This window comes from Athene cunicularia (genome assembly GCF_003259725.1).
Source record: "Athene cunicularia isolate RWA chromosome 1 unlocalized genomic scaffold, athCun1 chr1_part2, whole genome shotgun sequence".
Classification (NCBI taxonomy): Eukaryota; Metazoa; Chordata; class Aves; order Strigiformes; family Strigidae; genus Athene; species Athene cunicularia.
Window position 1 is genome coordinate 76,567,546 of NW_020799092.1, and position 19,822 is coordinate 76,587,367.

A 19,822-nucleotide genomic window follows, 5' to 3' on the forward strand; every position below is an offset into this window, starting at 1 on the left:
CCATCTTTTTCTCTTGGTGCTGTGCAAAGACAGATGGAAGAGGTAGTGTGGCAATTAGTACCAGATCTTGCACTAACAGCTCAGTTTCTGAGGTCAGGGTACTGCAATCATGTGCACCTCTAAAACTGGAATGGGTGAGGCATTCCCAACTAAAAAAGGATATATCAAAAAAGGCTCATATCGAGATGAGAGCAATATTCAGGCCCTTAAATAAGTGCAAAGTCACTGTATGTAAGTGCAAAATAACATTTAAAAAGTTTATTTTTAAATCTTCTGTGGGTTTCAAGAGGAAAACAGTAGCCCTGTTCTGCTCTGAAAAAATACCCCTATGCTCAGAACAACGTGTCAAACTCCCCCTCCTAAGGAGTTCCCCTGTGAAGGTCAAGTGTTCAGAGACATCAGTTCCCTACCAGCCTGTGGAGCTCTTCCAGTATTTTGGGTGTTTTGATCTTTTGAAGCATTTATTTCTCTTTATAACTATACCAGGAATTTAGACAATTAGCTCTGGGCTTAGATATCATTTTTGGCTGGGCAGCTAAACACTAGACACTGGATATCAGGATCTTTGCAATAGGCTGGAGAGAGAATATGACCCTGGGAACAGGAGAAAATGGTTTGAATGCTGGAGGCTTTTTTGAGTTCCAGCCACGCAGGGTCTCTTGCAAATGCTAAATACCAGAGTAACAGTGCCAGTCTTTAATATCGGGTTTTTCTCTAAGAGCTCTAAAAGTGCTTTATGAATAACATCAGAACAAGTGATGTCACCTGTGCACTTATCCCTTCCTCTCTTGCCAGCCCTGCCTCTTGGGAGGTAATGCCTACAGATATTTTGCTGATTCTCACAAGGAAAGGTGCTGCTTTGCTGAGCCCGTAGAGGAAGGCAGCAACGAGGGGTGGATTACAGCTAGTTCACTTGTTGCTTTCCATGCTAAGGCTGCTATAGGTGTCATTCTTGTGACATCCATGGAGTGCAGATGATGGGAAGGAAACCACACAGTGGCGTTTGGCACATCAACAAATGGTGTGGTGTAGGGCACCTGTATGTGTATGGTAGGTACATGTTAATGCATTGTTCTTGGCCCAAAAGAGGTGACAAATGCATGGCTTGCGACTGTTCCATTTAGAAGGAAGTAGAGTGCAAACTTTTTGTTTGTCAGGATGCTTTGTAACTTGTTTTCATGAAACTAGCATTTTCAACATAATTTAACAAACCATTATAGGCCTTTTAATAAATTATAGTCATTAACCTTGCCTAGGGTACCTGAGGGCAGGATTTTAATTCAGGCAATAAAGAGCCTGTTCTCTAGGTCATAATGTTCAAGATCATGAGAGTCAGAGCCAACATCAATTCAAGGACCAACAGGAGCAAAACTGGCTCACAGCCGTATTTGTACCTTTACCACCCTGATGGGTCCCTGCCCGTGCTTCTGTATCTGATTTCTCAGGCTGCTTTTATCTGTGCCCACTCCAAGCTGCCTTTGTGATCTGTCCGTGCAGCTGAAGAGCTGGGAAGGCCGTGGTTCCTTTGTCTGTAAGGACATACCTGCCAGCTTTTCCGTAGGGAATTTCCTGCAGAAGGATTGACACAGAGGCAGGGATCTGACTCACGGCTGCTGGAGACACCTCCTGGAAGAGCTGTCACGGAATAGCCACGGGGCAGTCGTGATTCAGCCTTGAGCAGGCTCATTAGCACCTGATTTCTTAATGGCAACCCGTATACACTTATGTTACCAGCTATTTTTGTATCCTCTATGTAACCACCGCCTTAACAGGAGCTCTGTCCACATAAAAGAATGGTGGGTCTTTTTTTTTTTTTTTTTTTTTTTTTTTTTTTTTTCATCTATATGGAAATGCCTGCATGAAGTTTTGTTTAGACCCTTAAAGATGTAAGTTTTTTAATTAAGAAGAAAGTTTTTACATTAAGCAATAAAACTGACGTTCAGTACCTTTTTCCTAGAACCAACATTTTAGCTTCTTTGAAGAAAAGATTTCTAAAAGGGTTGTGAAACCATATCTTTAGCACATTTTGGGCTTAAAATACTGTCTTGCCAGGTCTGTTATCATGGCTGCGTGTTGATCTGAGGTAACATTTGGGTTTTGTTTCAATTGTTTGGTTTTTATTACTAGCCATGTCTTAATTTCTGTGGTTACAGATGGCTTCTGTGTGTACCAGATTAAGCCTCCACACCTGAGCCAGAGGAAGATCAAAAGTGGCAGAGAGTAAAATGAAACAGAGGGCACAGATCACCCCTGTCTCAGCTGTGTGGGAGCACAACTGTACAACAGGACCAGAGGCTGTCTAGGGGAAAAGGCATTGAGTCATGACTGACAGGGATGACTCTGGGCTGAGTGGAGCCTTCACTGTAAAAACTGATGAAGCAGTTAAATTACGTCTTCCACTCAGTCTGCCGGTGAGAGTTGTCCAGAAGCTGCCGAGCACAAAGCTGACATAACCTCTACCCCATTACCACAGGTTCCTGGAGGTTTACCCTGGGCTGGACCTCCCTTGTCACCTTGCACGCTTATCAGTGTGCTTGTTGACCTAGCTGGGTTCACTGCATTCCAGAGCTGGTCACTGAATGTTGTTTATCTGAATTCCTCTGCAGCTTCAGCACAGCCAGGTATACTGGCTCTTTTGATGTTTGAAGTTACAGGCTTCCCTCACCGTGGTGGCTTTGAACAATGTAATTGCTCCCCATCCTTCTTCTACAGCATGGGAATTTGGGGATAAGTGGTTCATTCAGGCTGATAACCAGCGTTCCCCGAAATTCCAAATATTATTAATGGTATCTTTATGGGTGGTCATGCTTTCTTACTTTTCATGAAACTAGGCATAAAGCTGAAGCTCAGATAAAGAAACACCTGGCATTGTATTATTTAATATTTACAATAGTATAATGATTACCATTGAAGACTCTTGCAAAGTGTTCACCTGCCCTGAAGGATGGAATGACTCGGCAGGATATCTGCATTACAGTTGGAATATTGTTCCTGCTGGGAGAGGACTTGAGAGAATATTTTTATTTTCCAACAGTTCCTGCTGGGCCTTGACATTTACAGTCCATCTGGACTAACACCTTCAGCAGTTCTTCTCTACCCAGCAGACTCTGAGCCAGCAGTGTGACAAGTGCATTAGTTCATCATCAAGCTGTGAGTAGCACTGTTGATTAGATTTTATCATTCATTGCTTTTAGTGTGTCACAGAGAACTTACAACTTCCTTTACAGGTGGGGAAACTAAGTCATGGAGAGAAGAGATGGTGTCACTTAGTTCACCTGTTAAGGAGGGTGGAAGAGGCGACACTGAGATCCTGGCTGGCTGAACACTGGCTGGGAGACCCATTCTGTGGATTGCTACCTATTCCTGAAAATATGAGGCATGAAGGCATTATTGTCACACTTTGCTGACCTCTTCTGCCCAGCTTGCTGATCCAGTCTCCTGAAAGATCTTTCTGAATCACTTCTTCCCTCCAGAACCTCTTACCAATCTACACAAACTCATTTGGATCTAAAAGTAAAACTTCCTAGGAAAGCCAGAATAGCCAGGCTTTCCCAAGCTGCACTCTGCTGAATGATCCAGCTCCCCAAACACATCTCTATTTCTCACAGGTGTATTAGAGCAGAACAAAGATCTTCCTAGAATTCGGTACAGTCGCCCATCTTGACTATAGGATTGCAACTGGTCCTCCAATATAATCAGTGAGGATGCAAAGAGAGGGGCTGCAGGGAGAGATGGGAGAAGAGAGTTTAGACCCATGACTTGCATGGCTCCCAGGTGTACTTTTTCACACATGCTGTTCAGAGAGCTGCCTGATTAAACCGGGAGCTCATTCCCTGCGAGCAGCCGAGTAGAAAAACAACAGTGGCAGAACTGGCCTAAACACATTAACCAGGAATTGCTTCAAGATGTGAGCTGTTATTGCCCTCTGCTGACAGTTTGTTATACAGTGCCACTCCTTTTGCTGTAGCACAAACAAGGATTTCTGAGGCTCTGTAATAAACTGAAGGAACTTTCCTCAGAGATTTTTGGGGTTTATTGCTTGATCTGTTTATGTCTTTTCTCACTGTTATAACTTAGATGTTACATATCAATCATTTCACATCAAAGATAAGTCCAGTCTAAGCTATTGAGCAAGGCAATGAGTGTACAGATTGCAAGAGCCAGTTTTCCCCTGGAGAGCTTGTGGTCTGCAGACAGATAAAGGGTACTGGGGGGAAAAAAAAAAAATAAATCATCCCCATTTTACATATAAACTGCTGAGATACTGAAAGATCTAACTGAGCCCACAGAAAGGCAGCTATATTGCCCTGCCTGGAAGCTGTAGTCAGATGAATTCAAAAATAAACCACAAGTTCTGACTACAAGGGGAATGGATCACATTGTTGGCATCTTCTTTTTTTTTTTTTTTCTTCCTTTTTTTTCCCTTTTTTTCTTCACAAGGTTAGATAATTCCAAAGCTTCAATTCAGTCAAATGCCGTATTGGGGTAAGCAGGCCAAGAAGCAATGACCTATGATAAATAAGAGGCTGGACAGTCACATTTCTTTTCTGCCTCTGTCAGCTTGCCCAAGGTCACACTGTAGTTTTGTGAGAAAGCCAGGAAGTGAATCCAGTTGTTGTTTGGGTTTTTTCTTCTTTTGTCCAGGGCTTTAAAATCTTTTTCCCTGTTGTTTACATTTCAGAATTATCTAGCAAACAGCTTATAGGAATGTATTTAAATGTTATAGTGATGAATGGGACAGAAAGGTCTAGGACATATTTCACCAGGACTTTTGCAGTGGTAAATTTACTGCTTGGATTTACTAGTTTGGTCGCTGTGAGTGCTGAATAAAGTGGTGTTGCATTTCAGCCATCCAGTGCCTCATAAAGATTTCAGGCTGTCCATGGAAATATTCCTGGATTGGCTGCTCTGAATAAACGCTTACATGGAAAAAGACTAAAAGCTGACAGGAATATCTACAAACAGCAGACAAAAAGGACTGTTACCTTCAAAAACTTCCATTTTACCATGCTGAGTACATGGTAAATACTAAGTGTTTTTTCACAGGCGATGTAAAAGGATAAAAGTCTACTCTTGGTGCCAGACAAATGCTATTCCCCAATTCAAGCAGCAGAAGCTTCTGATTTCAGCAATTAAGACCAGTTTCCAAGCCCAGCTATGGGGAGGAGACTGAACTGTAGTGGTGTTACTATATTAAATAGGTTATAGCAAGAATAATACCAATAATAATAATAAATAATAATAGTGATAATTAATAATCTCAAACTAGTGAATAAGGGGCTGATTGTTCTTGCATGAATATTCTTGCTGGTCCCAATGAAAAAGGGGCAAACTGCATCAGTTTTTTAGTCCTCTGCATGGTGCTTTGGAGAGCATCTCAGTATTTCTCCTGCAGGGCCTTCTTTCAGAGAATTAAATTCTCTCATTACCCTGCTCTTTCATTTGTTAAGTCTCTTTCATTTCTTACAGGTTTTGCATTAAAACCTGATGCTTTCCCCCACTCCAGTATTTATGGCAGTGCTACCAGTTGTTAAAATGTATTAAAAGGTATTTTGTAGATTTGTGTACTTTCCAGATTTGTATACTTATATATAAGAATCTCAGAATTTATTTAAAAAAAAAAAATAACCCCCAAGGAGGGAGAGAAAAAAATAGAATAAGAGTTCTGACTTCACACTAATGACTTAAAAACAAAAAAGCAAGAGAATTTTTAAATCTTCTTAAGCTAATCTAGTGAGGTCTTGAAAGATAAGGGAGACTAACTCAGAAGTATTCACCATGTCTATATTTATACAATATCCTAACACTCAGAATAGAAATTTTCATTATAGGATTAACTCCCTTAAACAACAGATGGTAAAGTTTTAATGGCATGAAGGGTAATTTTCATAAACAAGTACAAGATACAAAATACTCATATCAAGACTGAAGAACACATCAGGAGAATGAGTTCATGCATTCATTTGCTTTCTCCTTCCCCCCATGTTCTATATACATTTTACTACTTCTTTATTGTTTCTTTCCAGAAGCATCACTCAGTGTCTACACCGAGAATGATTTTGGGCTAGGAAGTGGAGAAAACCAGAGCTGGTATATATCACATTATCCTTGATGTTGACAGGGTAGAGTTGACAGGGAAAACATTGCTCATCTTCCCAATAATGATTTCATCCACTGTCATTGTTTATAGGAGGACAGGTCTGGAATAAAACCCAAGTGCCACTTTGGAAGACTTAACGCCTTCTCTGTCATCAGCAGCTGAGGCAGCCTGAATGTCAACATTCTCTTATTGCAGTTAATTTGTCCTTAAAAACTCCTTCAGAAAGCAGATTGCAGTTGGAGCTTCCGCTCTCTTAGACATGACCCATTACATCAGACCTCACTGACATACGGCTCTAACGAGCCAAGCTGCGAACAGCCTCAGAGGTTGCCATCCATACCTGTTCTGCCTTTCCAGGAGGTGACTTTCCTCCAGCAGAATCAATGGATGAGATCAATGTCTGTAATCGTATTGAGTCCAAGAGGTTAACTTGCACTGCTATGAAAGTTAGTTTAAAGAGTCGGTTGTGTTTTGATCTAGGCTACAGGAATGTTTCTCATTTTCAGTTAACTTCACAATATTACAAGTTTTGGTTTCAGCAGGCTGAAAATACTGTCCTACCTAAGGAGGGAAGATTAGTCTCTTGTATTAAGTAACTGTGAACAACAGTCATGAATCAAACCCATGAATCTGGCTCGAATTTTAGCAGTACAAATCCAATTTGTTATTTTATCATCTGGTTTAGTTTTTTTTGTTTTTTTTTTTTCTATAACAAACATAATCAATAAAATATACAATAACCCTGTGATGCTCCCATTATCACAACTCCAGGATACAAATATTAAAATTATTAACTTTTTAGAAGTTATATAATGAAAAGTACTAGTTGGCCACATCAAAGTTTAATGAATGATTTTCCCCTTTCAAAATACACAACGGTATTAGGGGTACATTCCACTCTTTTCTTTTATAAAAAGCTATGGGTTTGACAAAAACGATTCCTAATATTGACAGCAAGGAGCCAGGAGATGGTACATCATGCAATACAGAGTGAGAAAAGTATAGCTTTAATGGTTTTTTTCCCTCCTTTGCAAGTGTAAAACAGGATGGGGATGTGTTATTCAGTGGCTAAATTCAGAATTAGTATAATCAAGGTGCAATGCCAGTGAAATCAAGACAAATTAATCCTACTCATTGCAGTATGAAATTCATCCCATAGCTTTAGGTCTTCAGGGAAATGTGACTGTTTGTCTGTTCCCCTTATTGCTTAGAAAAGGCACCCAGCATTTCCACAAGATTATTTAAATGTAGAATTATTAGAAAATTTTGCAGCTACAGAGATAGATGGGTTTTACATAAAATCTCTGCTCTTTGTAGCAACCTAGTGTGATACTGAGCAAGATAATGGTCAGAAAGAACATTGCCAGGCTCCTAATGAGACACTGTTGACAGTAAAATTACCTCAACATTCATCAAAAAAGCCAATAAATGTCAAGCATGGGGCCTTTGATGCAGTAACTCATAATTCCTGTTCAGAAGCCTTTGCAGTCTTTTCAGGGCATTCAATCATCCTGCTTTTCTGCTGATTTTACTGCAAACTTTGTTGCTGAAGAAGTCCAAGGAGCAGGTGTCAGCATCGTGGATGCCACTGTTACAGTGCCGTTGGTTCACCGCGAGACCTCAGGCAGAGCACATTTGGCCTCAATTTCCCCATCTGCAATACAGGAATGGCAATACAGGAATTACCCAAAGGCAAATCTGTGAAGGGCACAGTGTTGCCATCCAAATGCTCAGAAATCACAAGCTAGATGGTAAAAACTACGCTGCTGACTTTTGCCGATGACTTAGTCATTTATTTTTAATGTTAACTACATCCATTTTTTTTGTGCCTTTGTAGTACACACTTTCAAGCTCTCTCCTCCACAGCTACAGGAGATTACTTCAAACCAACACATAACTAATTTCTATGTGGTCTGCTGAGTTCTGGGTTAAGAAAACCACATGAAGTTTATATTTATATAAAATCTTATATAAAGTCCCATTCTATTCTTTGGCTCTGCGGAATGTGGAAGGTATAAATACCTTGCCCATCACCCGAGTCCTCCGCTTAACTCTGTTTTCAGCATATGTCCCCTAAATGATGTGGTGAAGCAGTTTGCTGCCTGGTCCATGAATTAAGAATGATCTTGTGCTGAGTGTTACTGTAGCTACCGCTGCACCCCAGCTTGATTGTTTGCCTTGTTCATGGGGGGAGACTGAACTTACATCACAAGTGATGATAAGATTATATCCTCCAGATTTTGTCTTATGTATCTTTTCTCGAATTTCCAGGTAAGGGCTGAAAGCCATTCTTCTAAAGCCTCCATGGACCCTGAGGTCAGTGGCTGGATAGTTCATCCCATTCATACTGGCAATTCCTTGCATTTTCTTGACCAGTTTCCAGCCGTTCCTGTGTATATGAATAGAAAACATGTCCCTGTCTGTCATTTGCAGTGATGAGCTGCATCCTAGAGCCTGTACACAGATGGAGTCGTACTTAGTTTATGGAGAAGGCTGAGTGTATGCCACATGCTATTAGGGTCACTTGAAACTAGGCTAATTACCTGGCAGACATCGCTGCAGAGCAGATTCTTTAATAAAAATGAATGGGGTGACAAGGGATAGACTGCTTGCTATTTTGGGACAAACTCTCTCCTCAGGCAGCAGATAGCCACAGCAGTAAGGCTTCCAATCTATCATTCGGTTTGCTTTTTCTTGGCTGTAGAACTTAATTAACAATTCTGGAACCAGTCTGTTTCCCAGGAATAGCCTGTAAATCCGTTAAATTAAACAATAAAGGCAGATGTGGGCAAAAATTAAAATCCCACACAAGTCAGCAACGAAAAACTATGTTGCTTTGTCAATCCACAGGGGCCAGTACAGGAATGTTCTAAAACCTTCTGAAGCTTTTCTGTCTAGTGGTTCAAGCAGGAGGGAAATGTTCCTGTGGATGCCACCATGTTTGGAACTGATGATTACTAATTACATAATTACTTTATTGCATGAAATAGTACAACCAAATACTTTGAAAATGAGTTAAAACATAAATATTTTTTCTCTTCAAGATCTGAAAGTACAACACAGACATTTGTCATAGCTGTGAATTAGACTGAAAAAGACCACGATCTTAGAAAAGCAGTGTTCTGAAGGATCTAAACTCAGTCATCCAGTGCTTCCCCAACTTCCATGGATTTGAACTGTGGAGGAGCTTGAGGCATTGTGGTGTTTGATCTTTTACAGAGAAAGCCAAGGATAAGGTAACACTCCCACCCTCTGCCTATCAAATAAACAACCAGACCACCATTTTTTTATAGTAACTTCCCCTCCCATCACCATTTTGTCTGCTAAGGTATGCCTGTTCTTAATGTTACATGGCACTCCCATTAATGTCAGTCTGCTCACAGGGAATAATACTAAGGACACCTACATGTCTCTGCAATATTAGTTCTTACAAGGCCAGTCAAATTCAATGAATCCACGTGCAGGAATAACATGACCAAAATTTAATTCAATTGCAGTGTAACTATTACAAATGAAGCAATTATTCTTTAAAAATGGAAATTTTACTTTCTTCAGAAATTATAAAGAGGAATTAATGCCAAGCCTCTTCTTGTGTAGATGACAATCAATTGCAGAAGGAGAATTTTTTAATATCTGAAAGAATGTGCTCATCTAAACTATCACTCATGTTTTAAGATGGCCAGTGAAACCATTTTCTTACTGCAGTTAGTTGGAAAGAGCACTATTCTGCAAAAATCTGATAATGTACTTATTTCTAAAAGCCTGGAACAAAAGAGCCAGTAGAGATTTGCTGAGTAGTTGCAAGATAGCCATTAAATATAAATATTTTTAAAAACAATTTACTCTTTCCTAATGCTTTTAGAGCAGCATGTGGGAACAGAGTCTTAAGTGTAGCATCTTACTGCATTAAAAAGGACATGTTGAAGGTTATTGGGCTCCAGATTTAACCCTTCTATCTCATGTCTGCTCATAACAGTTCCTAACCTATATAAACTGTGTGAGTTTATATAAAACTTACCCATCTTTCCTAGTGCTAACAATACAAATTTATATTTTTTAAAAAACTTCTAAATTATGCATGTTTTTCACATTCCTATAGAAACAAACTATTTTTAATGTGTTTAAGCTCAATTTTCCATTCCTTAAATTAAAAAAAGCAGTAGAACTGGAAATTGCTTCCTCTTCATCCTGAGTATGCATTGTAGATGGAAAAGAGAATTGCTTTGTGGGGCTGTATACGTAGAAATGGTACAAGTATTTATATCACTGGTTTGAATGAAAATGTGTAGGCCAGTTAGAAAGAAAATAGGCTGACTTTTGCTCCAAACTATCCAGATTTTGCTCCAGTATAAGAAATAATAGAACTTAATTCTGCTACTCAGGCAGCAAAGTGTCATTCAACACCTTGATCCAAGCGGTGCACCTGACAGACTACAGTCCATTGCTACTACACGGGGGCAAATTGGCTGAACCAGACCACTTCTCATAACGGGGCCAACGACAAGGCTGACACTAACAGCAACATCCTTTGCAAGGCGGCTCTCATGCTTAGGTCATTCTGCAGTAGACCTGCAGCATTTGCACTGCACAGCACTTGGCCTGGGCTTCCTCTAGCTCCATACAGCACCTTCATGGCCCAAAGACAAAAGTGCTGACTTTTCATTGTGGCAGTTTTACAGTTCAAAGTGCCCTAAATAACAGGCAGGCCTGCCAGCAGGGTGGTTTTTAATATGATGCTGAGGGTGCTCAGGAGAGTTAGACAAGGCCTGTGGGGAATAGTATCAGGGCACTGTGAAGTGCTGAGAGCCTTGGCTCGTCCATACTGCCTAGGAGTAATTGGTCCCTGGAGAGAACTGTCTCAGGACTTTACTGGGTATCTGTTTTGTTCAGTTTTGGGCCCCTCACCACAAAAAGGACATTGAATGACTTGAGCGTGTCCAGAGAAGGGCAACGGAGCTGGGGCAGGGTCTGGAGCACAGGTCGTACGAGGAGCGGCTGAGGGAACTGGGGGGGTTTAGTCTGGAGAAGAGGAGGCTGAGGGGAGACCTCATCGCCCTCTACAGCTACCTGATAGGAGGGTGCAGAGAGCTGGGGATGAGCCTCTTTAACCAAGGAACAAGGGATAGGACAAGAGGGAATGGCCTCAAGTTGCACCAGGGAAGGTTTAGACTGGATATCAGGAAGCATTTCTTTCCAGAAGGGGTTGTTAGGTGTTGGAATGGGCTGCCCAGGGAGGTGGTGGAGTCCCCATCCCTGGAGGTGTTTAAGAGTTGGGCTGACATAGCGCTGAGGGATCTGGTGTAGTTGAGAACTGTCAGTGTTGGGTTAATGGTTGGACTAGGTGATCTTCAAGGTCTTTTCCAACCGAGATGATTCTGTGATCTGATCACTCCAGAGGAGAACTGAGGAATGAACTAACACTCATACAGACAGGGAACCAAGGACATGGGAGCAAACATACCTTAAAAAAATCCTTTCCGGTTCATGATCTTTCACATTTGGCATTCTAGTAGCTGTAGGGAGGATTCACCTGACCTAACTTGACATAAGTCTGAGTTTAGGACTTTAGGCTACTTTTACTGTCAACAAAGAAAAAGGCCCAATGATTCACCTGGCCTTTCTTAGATGCCTATTTAAGGATGAAATGGATGAGCCTTCACCTTCATAAAAAATGTCTTTGCTGAGAGGCCATCCCATGTTGATCACCATGAATTGATACCGAGGCTGGTATCATTCAGCATCATCATCAATAATATACCCTCAGCAAATCTGCAGATGATGCGAAACTGGGGGAATGGCTGACCGAATGGCCTGGCCTCAATCCAGAAGAACCATAATCTAAGGAGAAATGCAAGTTTCTGCTAACCCCAAGCACCAGTATCTGACTGGGATCTGAGCAGCAGAACAGCAGTCCTGCTGAAACCAGGCCTACAGTGGATGCCCAACTGAATACTAGCCAACAGTGCACTCTCATCACAAATAAACAAAACGCACACTGAGCAATACTCACTGGCTGAGAGTGGCCAGCAGATGCAGGGAATATTTTATTCTCCTCTGCTCAGCACTGGTGAGGCCCTATTTGGAATACAGTCCAGTCTGGGCACAACCAGTACAAAAGGGATGTGGAGAAACAGGAATTGGTCCACTGGAGCCCTACCAATTTGGTTACCTAGAGAACATGACCCACAAGGAGAGTGGGAGAAGCTGGACTTGTTTGCTGTGGCACAGAGGAGAGTCTAACTGCAGCCTGTGACTGCTTGAAGAGAGTTACAAAGATAACAGAGCTACAGTTTTCTCAGTAATGTCAGATAATGTAACAAGGGGCAATGGCCAAAAAAATGCACCTCTGAGGCTCAGACTGAACATCAAGAAAAACTATTTCACCAGGAGGGTTGCACAGCACTGTAACAGATTACCCAGGGGAGCAACTGAATCTCTGTTGTTGGGAGGTTTTCAAGACCATAAATCCATGCCTGAACTGCTCTGGTGTCAGGAAAAGCCCAGGTTTGAGCACAAGGATGGACATTCCAACTAACACATCTCAGATTCTGTGATAAACTGAAGATGTACAGCCTGAAAATTACAGCTGGGTCAACACACTACCAGGTGAGAATCTCTGCTGAAGCCCACGGGCAGTGGCTTTTGCAGTGTGCCCTTTGTGAAACTGAACACCCCCAAGCCATGCTCAGCCTCACTGGAGTCAACAAAATTCTCTAAAGCTGGGACAAGTGATTGAACTGATGGATTTACTGAAGGAGACAAACTAGTAATACATACAGTTCATAAGCAGATCTATTCATAAGGAGCAATAGACTACTGTTACAGGCTTTTGTCTCTAACATGAACAGTACTGGAATCCATTACATGTGCTATCATCATCTCTGGCATGTCTCCAAGCCTTTTACTTGTCTATTAATAACAGTAAATGGAAATTCTCAGCCAGAACTATGGGGAGAGGCACTGAACAGGGTCATCTGAGCAATTTCCCAGCCCCTGTGATTCCCTAAGTAACCTGGGATGTACTAAACTGATTTTTGCAGCACAGAGTTCCTTCTAAAACCATAGACTTAATTCATTGCTGAAAAAAAACTTTGGTTTGATTTTCTTAACATTTATGCTATACTTAGAATAAATTTATTGTGTCTGGCATATGCAAGACGAGAAATTTAACTTGCAGGAAGAACAAAAGTATAGTCCCCAAAGGCAACTGCGTGAAGAATCATAAAGCACAGCTAAGGAAACAAGATTCATTTCTTCTCATCCTGAGAATGTGACCAGACAGGCTTACGCTTCTGAATGAAGGCTTCAATACCTTCCTGCCCATCTCTCAAAGTCAAATTGTCTACCATGACCTGAGCAGTCATTCTGTAAGCAGTGTCGAGGTCCTGTGTTATTTGTCTGTAAAAGGTGGCCTTCCCCAATGCCAGGACAGATTTGCTGCTTTCGCATATCTTGCGGGAGATTTTCATGGTCTCTTCTTCCAGCTTGTCTTCTGGTACCACCTTGCTGACAAGCCCATGCATTAATGCTTCTTGGGCAGAAAGAGGTTCACCTGTGAAAAGCATCTCTAATGCCACCTGAACAAGAAAAAAATACTGTATTAAGTCAATTCAACTGCCTTATTGCTTTAATTTGTTTGGGGAATTTCAGCCTCCTCTTTCAAGTACAAGTTACTCTTTTGACAAATGCAGGATTTCAATCTTTTGGCCTCTTAAACTTGCCAAGGAATTGTTATGAGGTTTCAGCAAAGAAGACTGGGTCTAAAGCTGGCCTTTTTTCAAACCTGCCCACTGATGCCAGCTGCCCCAGGCTGACACCTCTGGGTTTCTACTTTACTGGGTATCCCACAGTCTCTAGTGATTGCAGTAGGAATTGAGAGATGTGGATGGTCCACAATGTCAAAGGACTGAACCCACTATTTTAAGCTGGGCATATAATAATAAATAAAGACTTACTATGTCAGTGTGTAGTTTTTAAAAATACTTGCCTTAGTTTTAAGTTTGGTCAGGGTGTTTTTAAATATGCGCTTCTTATAGCCGCATCTGTTTCAGTCTCCTGCTGCTTCCAACATCCTGTACTTGAGGTTTCAGATTAAAAAAATCCCCCAAATACGCAGTGACTATTCAATGTTATAGACCAATAAGAATTTTTTTCCATGACTCCTGATGCAACTGACCAATGCACTGAATCATAAGAGCTGATTTTCCTCATTAGTATCTTTGCTCTGGTAGCTACAAACAGTGGCAACAGTTCATTTGATAAAAGGTTAAATCAGTAATCCTGAGAACTGCAGGGAATGTTCTGGCTACTTTGAAAAGTGGCACAGAGGAAAGCATGTCACACACATCTAAAAAAGGTAGTCATAAACCCCAGAAATACTAGTTCAGAAACAGCTACAACTGTACACTATGGAACACTTGCAAAAATACCCCACAGGCAGACTATATTTGAACAGGATGATTTACAGATGGGACATTTAAACTTTTAAGTTGTTCTACAGCAATTAGGCTTGTGCAATTAAGTCACTGCATCTCAACAGAGCCCTGCTGGGCTCAGAGAGTCTGTTCTGAATCCAACTGGATCAGAACTTAAAGCTTCTTTTCTCAGTTACAGAAGCTTTACAGATCATACTATTGTTTATGCAGTGAGAGATGTGTAGTCACAATCAGTAGGAAATAAAGTGGGAAGAAAGTACAGGAGGGTTTTAGATGCTATTTAAAGCATCTTGATTTACACCCAGGCAGATCATGCTGGCAGCGAAATGTCACTGCCTGGCAAGAACTGATAGCGCGGTGGAATTGATATCCTGAACTTGCAGGGGTTTCCTCATCAGGGGAGAACGTCATTGTCTAAAGTCCAGAGCTGTCTGTTGGAAGGAAGGGTATCGCTGTGCTGGTGTGCTGCTGGTGTGAGTTCACACTGGTTGGGACTGCATCAGTAGGAAGCTGCTTTCCCTAAACAGAGTTCAACCCTTTATTATTTTTCCCAGTCCAAAGAGTTATGAGAATGTTTTCTGCAATGAAGTATTTTGAATGTTGTATTGCAGGAAAGGAAGCCTACCTTTCTTGGAAGAGACCTGCCCAAGGCCACAGCTGGTGTGGAGCAGAACAGTCCAATGTTTACTCCAGGAGTAGCAAATTGAGATTTCTCACTTGCCACTGCAATGTCACAGCTTGCCACAAGCTGACAGCCGGCTGCTGTAGCCAAGCCATTTACTTTGGCAATCACTGGTACTGGAAGTTTCTGGATTAAAGTCATAACCTGCATGCAAAAAAGAAAGTGGTCAGTCCCTGAAACTTAACCAGTGGCTGCTCTAAAACTTCCAATTGCTTCACACATCTGATGTGTGCATTTTTCAGCTTTATTAATTGGGGTTTAGAAAAAGAAGTAAGCTTTCTGCAAAACCTGTTCTCACGCGCACGACCACTGCTGTTGCAGTATCTGCTCAGTTGTGTTTACGTAGCACGAGTTGGTCCTGCAAAGGCCACTGGAAATGGAAAACATAGGAAAGAAAGGCAGAAACACTTGTTATCGGATCTGTATGGAGCTTGGGTGCCTCTGCACTGCGGGTCTAGAGTTCCTGGTTGTAGGAAGATGTGTACTGGAGACATGCCATCCCCACCTTCATTTGCCCCATAATGGAAAACGGGCTTCACAAAAATCTCTGTCCTGAGAAATTAAACCAGACTCTCGATGGTTTATGCATGATCTTGAGTCTGAGTTGATCTCACCTAAGCACAATCATTGGATGTCTTTCCAGGCTTACTGTGTTCCAGGGAGGGACTTGCCTGCCAAGAAACAACTTTTGCTGCTTGTATTAGACATAATACGGGAAAATGCACTCATTGTATCTCTCAGATAATTCTTGAAGGTTGGACATCCAACTTTAGACAGCTGAAGTTAAGATTAATTTGTCTTAACTTTTCTAACTCAGGTCTTCCTTCCATACAGTGGGAACCAATAAACTCACATAATTTTAATGCCTGAAGATAGAAAACACTAGTTAAATGACTAAAGTCATTATCTGGATTAAAAAATAATGTCTCGTATTAGCACAGTGCAGCAAGATAACAAATTTTCATTTGTTAATTCAATTTTTTCCAGTAGGTGAAGTCCAATAAATTTTATGTTCCTTAGGTAAAATTACGTACATTCAGTGTTGAATTTCATCAGTCTGTCTCCATTCTTCTATCTTTGTTTAAAAACAGTTTTCCAGTGGATCTTGAGAAGCAGACAACAAAAGAGTAATGATACTTGCGTGTGTACTGACAAATAACTATAGAATGCTCTTGTGGTTATAAAAATTCAAAGTCAACAGCTTCTCTGAAAAAAAACCCCTGGTACTTACGCTTTTGTATTTGAAAAGCCTCTTAAGAAGTGATATTCTCAGCTGTGTATGTCTCAAACGTGTATGTGGCGAGTACTTGGATACTGTATTACACAGTATTGCTAACGCCGTTATGTGCATAGGGAAACAGATGTAGCAGCTCAGATGATCTGCTTAAGGTCACCAGTCATAGCCAGATGTAGAACCCAAGGTTCCTGAAAACCTGAAAGTCCAGTGCTCCACAATGCTGCAGGCATGTCATTTAGGGTAGGATCCATTCTACTTATTAAAATTTAGGAAGATATGATTCCATTTTGGAAGCCCCCAAAAGTACCTTTCTCTCTCTACTGACCAAAAAGAAGCAAAAGTCCATTATTCTACCACACAACTAAAATTTAAGTATTAGTTAGGATCCTAAATAAAGCCTGAATTAATTTCTTTATTTCTGTTTACCTGTAAAGTGCCATTATTAACCAGTAAGACCTTCCTCCATGGGAATAACAGTGAGTTGTGATTTATAAGAAACTTAAATCCCTTTAGGATGCTCAGGTAGAGTTTAAAGCACTTACAACTACCATGAACATCAGAAAATGGATCACTTCAAGTGTCATTTCATCTCTTAGATTTAATTTCTTCCTGAACTTGCTTTTCCAGTTTCACAGAAGCATTTAGGTTGGCAGTGACCTCTTGAGATCATAAAGTCCTACCCCCGTACTCAAGAAGGCTCGGGTGGAGCAGGTTTTCCAGGACTGTGTCCAGTTGGGTTTTCTGGTCCTTAAAGCAAGAAATTTTCCAGGCAAAAGGAGTGGCACTTAAGAAGAACTGCTTACCTCTGCACAGATTTCAAACACTTGGGAATGATGCTTCACATCATCTTCACTTGACAGTTCCTTTAAATCATGGCCAGAACAAAATACAGGTCCTTCAGCTACAAAGAATTTCAGGAAAAGTCAGTCTGAATTAATCAAGAAACCAGGGGTAGTGGCATATCAATGCCCCAGCTAAAGGTCAATCAGTGGTCAAAAAGGAGCTTGGGGAGGGACTTTCACACAGGGTTCCAAAATATTGCCTGCTGGGTTTTGTAACAACATTAAATTGTCACAATGCAACATTTAACCACATTGACATCCATAAATATTTTTTAAAGGCCTAGTTTTACTTCCATTCCAAGTTAACTCAGTTAAAAACAAGGCAGTTCACACCTCTGAGCCCAGTTTCTTGTGAGGATGCTGTTCCAAACAGCTCCTTGGTACAATGTAAACTCGTCAGCTGGAGCCTCGTTGGAGTGCTCTGCTCTCAGACTAATATACAGTTAGTCCCTATTTATTGTATCCAGCATTAATGATTAACTTTTGCTAAATAAACTTCAAGATTTTTGTGTAATGGTGTTCAAGGCCACAATGGTTAAAAAAAAAAAAAAAAAAAAAAATTCAGAAGGTTTGTTGAGGCCTCTTTTCCTCCACTGCTAAAATTGTCATCTAGAGAATCCCAAAAAGCCTGTCCAGGGTTTGGGCAGGAAAAGAGCAGGTTTCTGTGGACTTAAGCTTTGGATTTGCTTGTCTCCAGCGGCATCTAAGATCAAAACATCCTTTAGGGGTACACTATCTTTACAAGAGTCTTCCTTTGTCATGAGGATATCTGCCATAAGCATAAGCCAATTTGAGGCTTTTGAATCCTTCAGAACTTTTCAGGTATTTGTACAGATGTGACAATTCCAGCTGCAACTATGCAGACAGGACCTTACTTATGCATCTGTTTCTTAGGGATCAGATTGTGACACAGGCTATCCAGAAATAACCACACAATTAACATCAGTCAGCTCATGGGAACAGCAATACAAATCTGGAAATTAATCCTATTTGCATTTGTGCCTCACTGAAGGAGAATCCACTGCAAAGTCTGTGTTAAAGACTTAAAGCATACCCTGAGAAGTCTTTTATTTTCTTGAGATTTCTTCTTTTGCATTCCATTCAGCAAGGGAATTGGAAATAAAGAGGAACATGCAATGACTTTTTTAAACTAAACCAAAATAACAAATGAAATCATGTTCACAAACCCCCAGACTACTGTACTCCCAAAGAAGAACCTAAAGTGATTCACAAAATTTGCAGCTGCTGTTTGAAACATTGAATATGTGTATTTAAACTCACCCTGTGAAGTTAGCTTACTTCCACTCTCATGTGTGTGTGCACTAACACAGTTTTCCTTTACATACAGGAAACAGCAGCACCCTACATTAATAAACCTATTTCTCCAAGATGTTTGGAAGGGGGACAGGGCAAGATTGTCTTAAAACAGCAGAGGAAAAAAAGATAGCTTAAGAACAGCTCAAGTTTCATTATCTTTAACAACTGTTAATACCTAAATGAGGAAAACTGTAATAGTCTCTGAGAGCAAAAGTTTTACATCTGCAGGTACAAGTGACTGTGGTATCGTTATTATGGTCTGTCCTTCATCGGAGAGTTTTAAAACCAGTTTTGACAAGCCAGTGGCAGATAACGAGGCTGATCGAGCTTAGCGTGGGGAAACTGAGCAGATGATTTGAAGAAACTTTGTGAGCCCTGTTTACTCCAATCTATACCTGCCACTGAAGGAGACAAGTGTCACACCAGCTCAGCCTGTTCCTGCATGAAACCTTGTATCTGGGAATGTTATTTCTTTAGATTGATAACCATTAGAACCTGGTTTTTGTTCTGCTTAAAGTATTATTTACACATAAATTTTAAACGAGTTACTTAATCTACTGATTGTTTTTACATAAGGAAAAAGCTCATGGGCTCTAAACACAGTGCATAACCCGACTGAAATACTGACATGCTGAAACGTGTTTCTACAGTGTTTCTTCTTAGACATGTTAACTGCAAACAAAAATATAACAAGACCCAAGTCAAGTGTTAATACTGTGTTCAAAAATGAGGAATTATGTGCGTGAGAGTGGAAATAGGGATTAAGTATGAACAGCATGAGAGCAGGGTCTGAAGGGTGAAGGCACCTGTAGGATACTCTGCACGGTCCCGGAAAACAACATGCAAATCCCTCCCTGTCCCACTTTCGGGAATTCTGTGAGAAATTTCGGTTTAAACTCTGTATTATCCCGTTTCGCCTCCTTCCCTCGCCCTCCCCTTCTCTTCCGTCGGCTCTAAATGACGGAAGTACCTGAGATGACGATAACTCGGAGGTCTTTGCTTTTGACGTCGTGCAGCAGGTCCTCCCTGAGGGACTGCAGCATGGAGAGGGACAGGGCGTTTCTCTTCCTCGGGTTGTTCAAGATAATGTTCCTGTAAAAGCCGTTGAAAACAACGAGGGTGACTATAAATAAAGTCATAACCGCCATCAGAGCCTCAGGGGCGCAGCCGTGCCTCTCCCCCCCCCCGGCCGCCGCCTCACCGGACGCC

At 41.1% G+C, this 19,822-nt stretch overlaps 1 protein-coding gene across 1 annotated transcript; it reads right to left on the reverse strand.

The window, feature by feature from the left end:
• Positions 1 to 13,201: 13,201 nt before the first annotated feature.
• On the reverse strand, positions 13,202 to 19,795 carry ECHDC3 (enoyl-CoA hydratase domain containing 3). Its single transcript, XM_026868275.1, has 4 exons — positions 19,584 to 19,795; positions 17,258 to 17,355; positions 15,161 to 15,361; positions 13,202 to 13,677 (listed from the first exon to the last, which is right to left on the reverse strand). The coding sequence occupies exons 1-4, from the start codon at positions 19,759 to 19,761 to the stop codon at positions 13,348 to 13,350; spliced, it is 807 nt and encodes a 268-aa protein (XP_026724076.1). The 5' UTR covers positions 19,762 to 19,795; the 3' UTR covers positions 13,202 to 13,347.
• Between the last annotated feature and the right edge of the window lie 27 nt (positions 19,796 to 19,822).